General features: G+C 40.4%; 1 protein-coding gene across 1 annotated transcript in view; it reads right to left on the minus strand.

Moving 5' to 3' along the window:
- Lamp3 (lysosomal associated membrane protein 3) overlaps nucleotides 1-4632 on the minus strand; it is a 32343-nt gene extending 27711 nt beyond the window's left edge. The window contains exon 1 of the mRNA XM_032899217.1: nucleotides 4491-4632. Within this exon, the coding sequence (XP_032755108.1) occupies nucleotides 4491-4536 (46 nt within the window). The 5' untranslated portion in view covers nucleotides 4537-4632. The remainder of the gene's footprint in view (nucleotides 1-4490) is intronic.
- Nucleotides 4633-10155: the final 5523 nt, after the last annotated feature.

Below are 10155 nucleotides of genomic sequence, written 5' to 3' on the forward strand. Positions count from 1 at the left end.
TTCGTATTTTTCGTGGAATCACGTAATTCTAAATTTGGAATAAGTTTCACATGCCATTTAGTTTAAACCATAATCTGATGGGTAAATTGTGGTTAATTGATATGTATTCATTCGGTCTATACTTAACTACTCCCAATGATAAGAGACTATTTTCTTGCAAGATATTCCCCTCCACATTCTTTTTCTAAATATAAATCAGCTTTTATTGTTTTCTTAATCTTTTGAGCTATCTAGTCTTTATTAACTAAGAAAACTCAAGGTATAATTGCTTTGATCCTTCATGATTTGGTTTAAATGCCAGCTCTTCGGAGTATCTTCCCTTGTCTTCCTTATAGTCATAGCCTTTACCTCATTGGTTCTCCATCTCAGTGATAAATTCATTGTTTAGCTTCACCTATCACATTTAGCTTCACCTTTCCACATTTGCATATGGAAATAGTATCAGAACATTTTATGATTACATTGCCAGTAGGAATGAGTAGAATTTTATTCTTAAGAAAAAAAAACTTTACTTACTGGTTTATTTCTTGGTTATACAACTCATTCACTAGATTAAAAGCCTAAAATTAAAAATCATGTGCATAGTTTTCACCACATGTGCATGGAAAGTGAGTTGGGTATGTGAACAAAAAAGAACAACACCCTTAAAGATATTCTAGAATTATTATAAAGCTTTAGAAGTTGAAAGGTTCAGTGAAAACCTTCAGGACCATTGAGTATATAATGTCTGCTCTTGTCAAAAATTGTCTCCAGGGTGACCCTTTAAGGAGTTAAAGACCTCTGGCTCTATTTTTTCCAGATTCTATCCTTGCCTCATTTTAGGTAGATGTAAATCCAGAAAAGTAGACAAAATTCTTAAATTGGCCCTTGGAAACTCTTCAATGAGATATGTTGGAAATCAGCTCTGTACATTCAAACTGCATTTGTTACACTGTATTTATTCAGACAGTGATAGGAACTGTAGATGCTAGGTTCTGGGATGAAACTTGAGAAAAGAGGACAGGGTTCTACTGGTATTTATGAAATCCTCAGGTTCATAATTGTCAGTATAGTATATAAGTACTTTTAGGTCTCCTTCTTCCATTCAATACATTTTAAGTGGTTAGTTATTTTCTATTAATAGGTAACAGCAAGGCTTTTTGGCACTTTTGTTACTAAAGATCAAACTCAAGACTTTGCATATGGTGGCCAAGCACTGTACTACTGAGTTACATTCCTTACCCTTAAAACTTCGCAGTTAGTGAAAATTTATTACATGGAGGCTTTAAGCCAAAGGTATTTTTTCTTCATCCTACCACAGAGATACTTGCAAAACAATGTTCATTGCTGCTTTATTCATAATAGCTAGAAATTAAAAACAACATAGATTTTTCCCAACCAAAAAAAAAATGGATAAAGAAAATATGGTACATTTACCAAAAAAAAGAGTATTATCCAGCCATTTTTAAAACATGAAGTCATGAAATTCACAGGTAAATGGGTAGAACTTAAAAAATATCATCCTGAGTAAGGTATCCCATGCCCAGAAAGGAAAATGTGGTATTATTTGCTTATATGTAGATATTAGTTGTTAAGTCAGGGATAACCAAACTACAAACGACAGAACCATAAAGGATAGGTATAGAGCAAGGAGCAAGGAACTAAATATAATAGATAAATATTATTTGGGAAGAAAAGTAGAATAAATAGTTGGATGGGTGAGATAAATGGGTGAGAGAGGGCTGGAAGAGGAGGATCATGTGAGGAGAGGGAATTTGGGGAGAGACAGTTAAAATTCCCAAGGGGTAAGATGAAAATAAAAACTTCCAAAATCAAACACATATATGAAGGCAAATGGGAAATTCCAAACAATCCCCATTCCTGAAGATAAAATCAACATAACATACTGAACACACAGAAGTCCAACTAGTGCATACGTAGATCTTTCACCCCTATGGACCAGCATCATTTGTATATCACACTACCCTGCCCAGTAAACTAAAATAGAAACATAAACACCAACCCAGTCACAATCCTTAGATCAACAATGCTGTCCTCTCTGTAATACATGCTAGGAAAATGATGGCCCAAAACTTGAATATGGAATGAATAAACCAACATCTTTTTTGACTTACTGCTCACTCCATGAGATGGAACATTGCTTGAGTGACCAAGAACAAGGTATTAGACAGCACAAAAACCTAGTAAAAGCAATTACTATTGTTCTAAAATAGAAAATGTAGTAATAAAATGATTCCGGTGACACTGTGATATATTCATAGATCATTGGCCTGCTCAGTCATCATCAGAAAAACTTCCAGCAGCAGATGAAAATAATGCAGAAACCCACATCCATATGATGTGTAAAGGGTGAGGAAGCTTGGAAGATTCAGTCCTAAATTGGATGTCTCTATCGAATCCCTCCCCTCAGGGCTCAAGGAACCCTGTGGAAGAGGAAGTGAAAAGAGTATAGGCCAGAGAGAATGGAGGACACCAAGCAAACAAGGCCCTCTAAATCAGCATGAGCAAAGCTCGTGTGAACTCACAGACCGAAGCAGGATACATAGGACCTGCGTGAGTCTGTATCATGTCCTTTGCATGTACATTGTGGATCCAGTTTAGTGATCTTATTGAATTTCTGACTATGAGAACAAGTGGGTCTTTAGTTCTTGTGCCTTCTCTTGTGCTCTTTCTCTTCATTGGTTAGTCTTGACCAACTTCACTGTGACAGTTTCTGCTTTAATTATATTTTGTTTTTATTTATTTGTTTATTTGTTTTTGTTTGTTTGTGAAAAGCTGGCCTCTATGGTACAGGTTAACAACTATATTATTACTTATACCTTCTGGGAAAGGGAAAGTCAGTTTTCTCCAAATGAGTGACACTGAGTATTTCAACCATTTTAGGATAGTCCTTATGTTCAGGAGTAATTGACCAACATACGCATTCCACAGTTTTTTAGTGTACTTATATTTGGTTACAGTTTAGTGGGGGTTTTGTTGTTGGTTTTTTATCATTTGGGGGCTTTGGGGTGAGGTTTTACTTTGTTTCCTTGATTGGAGGTGGTTGTACTGGGTTTTTGTTAGATTTTTTAAGGACTTAAAATTGTATGGATAGGGAGAGGGAAAGATTCTGGAATGTCTTGAGAGACAGAAGGAATATAATCAAAACATGTTTAAGTTTAACATTGTTTTAAATGATGAAAATGTAATAAAAAATGAAAAAATGATGTCACCTAATCTCAGAAGAAAATTTTCAACCCTCATGTGTAAGTACTAGCCAATAATAGATACACATAAATAAACAAATGTGTGTGTTTAGTGTAACACTTAGAAAAGAACATGAAATTGTAATAACAGAGACAAAATACTTACTAATGTATTAAACACACACATAAATATTCAAAGTGATGCCTCATCTTCCTTAGCAATGACAGTTTAATTATAAGCTGAACCTGTGTTTATTGTAGTAAAGAACCTTCGCTCCTACTTTTGCTTCTAGAGGCATGAGAGTATGCATAGGCAGCAATTTTTACTTTTTCTTATAGCTTAAAACATTAAGTTGTGGGAAGCTCTTCCCATAGTGCTATCGAGTGGATCCAATGCTAAGCTAACACTACCATTGTACTACACTCCCAAATTAAGTCATTTCTTTTCTGTACTTCTAAGAGCATGGAATTATGATTCTGAAAGCATGGCACAAACAAAAACTACTTGGATTGAGGCAGCTGTCACAACCACACAGCTTCCATAGCATTCATGCAGCAACTGAGGCCACCGTGTCCTCCACGTTATGTAAGCAGTGCACTGTAGACTGTCCAGCGTCTCATAAGCTCAATTCAGTAGTTCTAGAAGGAACTAGAAATTTGCTGCTGTACTTGCTAGCAGAATAGAACAAGAACCCGGTAGAACTCATTATCTTACGTATAGAATACTCTAGTAAGAGTCAGTACTTACACAGCCATTTTAAGCTTGGCTTCCCAGGCTACCTCTCTGAGTTGATGTTCAACAGCACTATTTTAATAGCATTTTTGATGCTTCACTTTACATCTTTGTGAAATGGTGTAACTGGTCAGATGACTTTTGATATATCTTTACGTGTCACTCTTTATACAAAATAAACAACATTTTAGAAAAACAGAGAATGAAGTATGCAACCAGCAATAGCTCCAATTCCTAAGCCCTGGCCTAGTTCTATTAAACCAAAGGAATTTTTATAAACTCACAATGATATGGCGTCCCCACTTATATGGGTGCCATAGGCAATGTCTTCTGGGATTGATACTTACTCTAACTCACAGAAATCCTACTCAAACCATAAAGGCCTTGGAAACAGTAGAAGATGTGCTCTACCTACATAAGATAACAGAGTTTAAATATTCTCACACTACATACCTGTAGTAGAAGAAACCACATTGTCAGCCCTATACCCAGCCCTGCCTCACCTTTGGTCCAGGACACACGAGTGCATTTAGATTTAAGAGAACTAGATAAAGAATGGCCACCTCACTTACCAGCCAGACACAGGAGTACAGGTACTGCAGAGGTCTGCCCAGGCATGACAGGTGAGGTTAGTTACTGCTGTTGTGTGCTTGGGTCTTCTGAACTGTAAGAATGGAATCAATTTCAGAGCAGATCCACAGAACACCAAGGAACATCAAGCTCACCCACTTGTGGCAGAGAAACTGACTTCACATCGTTGGAGGTAGCTAATAAAGCTAAGCATTGCACTGCACCATGAGGAAACCACAGACACTCATAGTGGGAAAGGAAACACTTACCTCTTCCTGGAGTGTTTGGAAGAGGTGAAGGTGTGGGCGGGGGCTGGTTAAGGTGAAGGGCAACAGAAATTATTTGATCTGGGGGAGCTCCTTCTCTTATGAGATGGATCCCCTCTTTGTGTAATAGCTTTAGGCCATTTCTGTAAACTCTTGCCAGCCAGTTTCTCATGCACAAAGTTGTGGAGTAGTTCTAGAACACTCTCTGTGCAAGGCTTGCCAGTGTGATGTTCATAGTTTCCTCACTTTGGAGTGTGTGTGTGTGTGTGTGTGTGTGTGTGTGTGTGTGTGTGTGTGTGTGTGTGCGTGCGTGCATACTACAGAATATTTATGAAAGAGGCTACAGCAGAGTTAAAGAAGTTTTGGGAGTAAATGTATTTTTCTATTTTAATCAGTTCTATATATGTATTATTTAATTTGTAAATATATAGAAATTTTGCTGATATCTTAAATTGACTTCTAATTTAACTTTATGGTTAAAAACAATTCTAGAACTTAAATCTTACAATTTTTGAGACTTCTTTTCTGACCAAGACTGTGACTGTATTAGTTTTCTAGATTGTTACAATGAAGTACCATGGATGAGACAACTTACTTTCCTAAAATTCAGATAGTCTGAAGTCTGAGATTAGTCTCGCTAGGCTTATTTCTTCTAAGTCTAGTAGACTGGAGTCTATTGGAACTGAACAACTATTGGATTATTGATCTTTCTGTCTATAGACAGCCATTGTTGGGCTACAAAGCCTGAAGCTACTTTAAAATTCTGTTTCTCACCTATTATTCAACTGAAAAAGATCCACTAAATGAGATATGCAGAGAAGAGTGAACTCTTATAGTAGCAATGGAGGAATGCCTTGTCCCAGACAAGGCCTACTGGGTAATGCCCCTTGTTTGACACTGGAGTTTCTTCCCATCAGGAATCCTTAGTTCTGACCAGAACCCAACACTGTCGTCAAGGTGGTGCTAGGCTACATGTAAAAGTCAGCCTTCTAATTGGGTCAGGTGTTAATGGGGGGAGAATCCTGAAAAGAGAAGAACAGATACTGAGGAGAGAGGGGCCTGTGGTGAATGCAGGAAACAAGAGAGGACATGAGAAAGGCAAGAAGAAAGTGTCATTCAGAGTATTCTCCTTTTCCAGAGTTTCTGCTTCTTCACCAACTCTGCAGGCTTTCATGGTGAGAAGATACCTGTATAAGCAGCTTCCTTGGGGAGCCAAGTAAGGAATTGGGCCCGTGGGAGGAGGTTGGTTGGTCCCTCTTCCAACAGCAGAGTGTAGCAAGCAATGTTGTCTCAGGTTAACAGCCTCACTATCTCTAACTTCCACACAACCTTTCAGTGTGATGGCATTTCTCTCTGTTTGATCTGAGACGAAAAGGGCTCCCAGGATGGTTGACTGTCCCAAAAAAGACTCTATAGTGTTCAGACACAAGGCCCAGAGATCCCTGAACTGGAACTAACTAGAAAACCTCCTCCCTGAGAACTAATGGTACCAAAAGTAACCAATAGTCCTCTGATGCCTATGAACCACAACCACCAGCATGACATAATACCCTAAGGGTGCAATAGTGGTACACAGTCCTTGGCAATAACCAACATCTTTCTAACTGGACATAAGACCCACTCATCAAGAGGGAAATTGTGCCTGGTGTCAGAAACCTAGGCAACTACTCAGAGTTACTAAAATCACAGATCTTAGGGGGGAAACTACCACTACTGCTTTATTAAAGCAACATACTACTTAGGTATATTCTAAATATTTGTCCTTATACCCACAGATGATTATAGTTTTCATCCTCTTCTCTTTGCAATAGATGGAGACATAGAGAAAACCAGAATGTAGAGTTGTGGAGCCCAGTCCCAACTGATACAACTAAAAAACTGCATCTAAAGTTCAAGGAACTTTGTAGAAGACAACAGAAAGATTGATCAGGGAATGTGCTGTGAGACTGTGTCTCCTGGTAATGTCAGAAGCTACACCCATAACGTCTCACCAACATGACTGCTAAGACAAGTTGAACACAGATTGTAACAATACACATGTTGAGGTAGATAGAGGAAAACTTAGGAGGTGCCAACCCTACATAAAGAGCTACAGAGAGCAAAGAAATGCTGTGAGTCCAGGCAGGCCACAAACATGGCTCCAGCCACATATGTAGCAGAGGATGGCATTGTCTAGCATCAATAAGAGAAGAAGCCCTTGGTCCTGGGAAGGCTGAATTCCCCAGAATATCATGGTATTGAAGTGGGAGTAGGTGGGTGGGAGTGGGTGAGTAGGAGCAGGAACATCTTCATAGAAGCAGGGGGAGGGGGATGGGAGAGGGAAGACACTGGATAACATTGAAATGTAAATACATAGAATATCCAATAAAACAAAATTTTAGAGTCAGCAGCAAGAACCTGCTGGTTTCTGCCTGCAGCCAGAACTGAACTGAATTGGTCCCACAGTTCCCTGCACCTAAATCCCAGAGGGAGAGAGCTGGACTCTCAGAAGTGCAGACAATGCTTAGAGCTCAGAAAGACAACTACTAACTGCCCAGATCCCTGACCCAAGAGGAAACCGCCTAGTGCCATCTGAGCCCTCTGGGCACAGGGACTTAGGAGCAGTCAGGGGCAGGACCCTTCAGGTTTCTGCCCGCACCAAGAAGTGCGTGCTGACAGGAGCCAGATATAGCTGTCTCCTGAGCATGTCAAATACAGAGGCGAATGCTAGCAGCCAACCATTGAACTGAGAATGGAATCCCCATTGGAGGAATTAGAGAAAGGATTGAAAGAGCTGAAGAGGCTTGCAGCCCCATAAGAAAAACAATGCCAACAACCAGAGCTCCCAGGGACTAAACTACCATCCAAAGACTATACATGGACTGACCCATGGCTCCAGCTGCATATGTGGCAGAGGATGGCCTCCTTGGACACCAACGGAAGGAGAAGCCCTTGGTCCTGCCACAGCTGGACCCCCAGTGTAGGAGAACGTGGGGGGGGGGAAGATGGATAGGGAGGGGAACACCCTTATAGAAGAAGGGGAAGGGGATTAGATAGGGGGCTTGTCCCCAGCTCCGGAAAAAAAAAATTAGATAGGGGGCTTATCTCTTGGAAACCAGGAAAGGGAATAACATTTGAAATGTAAATAAAAATATCCAATAAAAGGGAGAAAAAGCAAATTATATTAAAAACAACAACAAAATTTTTTAAAAAGAAATGCTGGGAGCAGGAGAAAACAGTCTTTTCCAGGGAAGAACAAACCAGTTGGCTATCTAATACCAAATGGTCAGCTCTGGAATGCTTATATACAAGTATACAGACAGACTGAGTTATATATATATATATATATATATATATATATATATATATATATATATATATATATATATAAATGCATAGCAGTTAATTAAAAACAGGGTCAAGAATTTGAAACAGAGTATGGAACGTTATATGGGAGGATTTAGGATTTAGAAGGGGGAACAAGAAGAAGGAATGATGCAACTAAATTATAATCTCAAAAATGAAAGAAATAATCTTAAAAGAAAATCTAAAGTGCTTTCTGCACCCTGGGTTAGGTGGGAGCTGAGGTAACCCAGGAACCGAAAGACAAATCCCAGCCACTCTGCAGGATGTGAGGAAGTGGAGCTCCAGAGATCTGCAATGCTTGCCCGCAGCTTTCCTGGACCCTAGTAAGACACCCAGAACTACCTAGCTGTCCACAGAAAACTGTGATCATCTGCTGTAGCTTTAAGTTACTTGGGTTTTGGGATCTTGTTATAGCTATAAATAGCCAATCTATGCTTGGGAAATTGGTGATGGATAATAGCAGAGGAACCTGGATCAGGGTGTTTGCCCTTTGTAGGAAATGCCACATGAATTAAGTGATTGTCCTACACTGGTATCTACTGGTACCAGGAACATCAGTGAAGATGGAGGAAAACAGTCTTCCTGAAAAGTCTTCAGGTGTCCATACCATCCAGAAAGGTTCACAATGTTGAGCTGCCAGGAACCAGAGTCACCTGCTGGCAGAGTGCAAGTCCGCCTTGTTGACTCTCATCCCAAGGAAGGAAGAGTTGGCAGGCAATTATAGGAATGCTAAGGAATTCCAACTGTTTAGAAGACAGAGCCCTGGGGGCAGGGATGCCCAAACTGGAGGCCTGGTTCTCTGTTACCGACTCCCTTCTGTAGAGACATCAGAGGGAAGCCCGGGGCAAAGAACAGAAAGGCTGTCAGACACTTAGCTCAACTATTCCAAGGCTTACCTTGTCCATGTCCACTCTAAAAAATAAAATACGTTGAACTTATAAAGAAGACAGATCCCCGAGCTCTGCTGAGACTCAGGGCCCACTTCCCTCTGCCTACAGCACTTGTGACAGAGACAGTAAAAGGAACTGACTGGTTCAGTAAGGAAGGCCAGGGGCCTCCACTGCTCTTCCAGCTCCTCTGTGAGTGTGAGGACAAATGGGGCATCCGTAGGACCCCACGCTGATCTAGAACTAGGTTTTCACTGAGAAGTGCACATATTCTATCCCAACTTAGTGTATACACATAAAAAAGGTCAACAAAATTAAACTGAAAACATATGGGGCAGGATTTCCTCTATCTTATCCTGCCCTTTCCCATCGCAGTGTCTGTTCTACTCTATAGAATAGAGCTGAAAACATGATGCAGGGGGTGGGGCTAGGGAGGTCACGACATGCCAACATCCAAATGTTCTGGACCTCAGTCTCCCCAGTGATTTTGGTACAGAGACAATACTCTAGTCACCTGGTCTCACCATGGCTCCTGGAAAACCCAGAATTCTCAGAGCCTGTGAATCTTGGAGAGCACCCTGCAGTTCAAGTAGGGAGAAAGGTGTAGCACATAGGCATGTAGCCCATAGCAGTTATTGATCATCAGGTTAAAGATCCTAAGTGGGTTCTGGCCCCTGCACAGTGGTCCCTCCCTTGTCCTGCCCCTGCTCCTTCCTACTCTGCCTTTGCTGAATCTTGAGTCACCTGCATGTTTAGTCCTCTCCTGGCTTCACTGACACAGGTTCTACTGCCCTCTCTTGGATACGAAGGCTTTAGCAACACCGAAGGCACAGTCTCAGACGGATTCTTCCTAGTCACCAGGATACATGACCGTGAGCAGAGGGGCGGCCACTATTCAGTGCTAGAAGTCAGCAGACCTGGGTTTGAGTCTCGCTGCCACTCACTCTCTGTGTGATCATAGAGATGTCATTCACTCTCTTTGAGTATGCATTTTCTTTGTAAAAAAAAAAAAGGACTCTAAAATCAGGATAATTCCTACTTTACAATGCTGGTAAGATTAGCTATAATTCAGAAGAATGAGATCCCTGTTTATTATAGAAATTCAATAAATAATACTTGTGAAAATCGTGGCTAGTAATCACCACAGTAAAACTGAAGCAAAGCTCTTT

This window comes from Rattus rattus, chromosome 4, assembly GCF_011064425.1.
Source record: "Rattus rattus isolate New Zealand chromosome 4, Rrattus_CSIRO_v1, whole genome shotgun sequence".
NCBI lineage: Eukaryota > Metazoa > Chordata > Mammalia > Rodentia > Muridae > Rattus > Rattus rattus.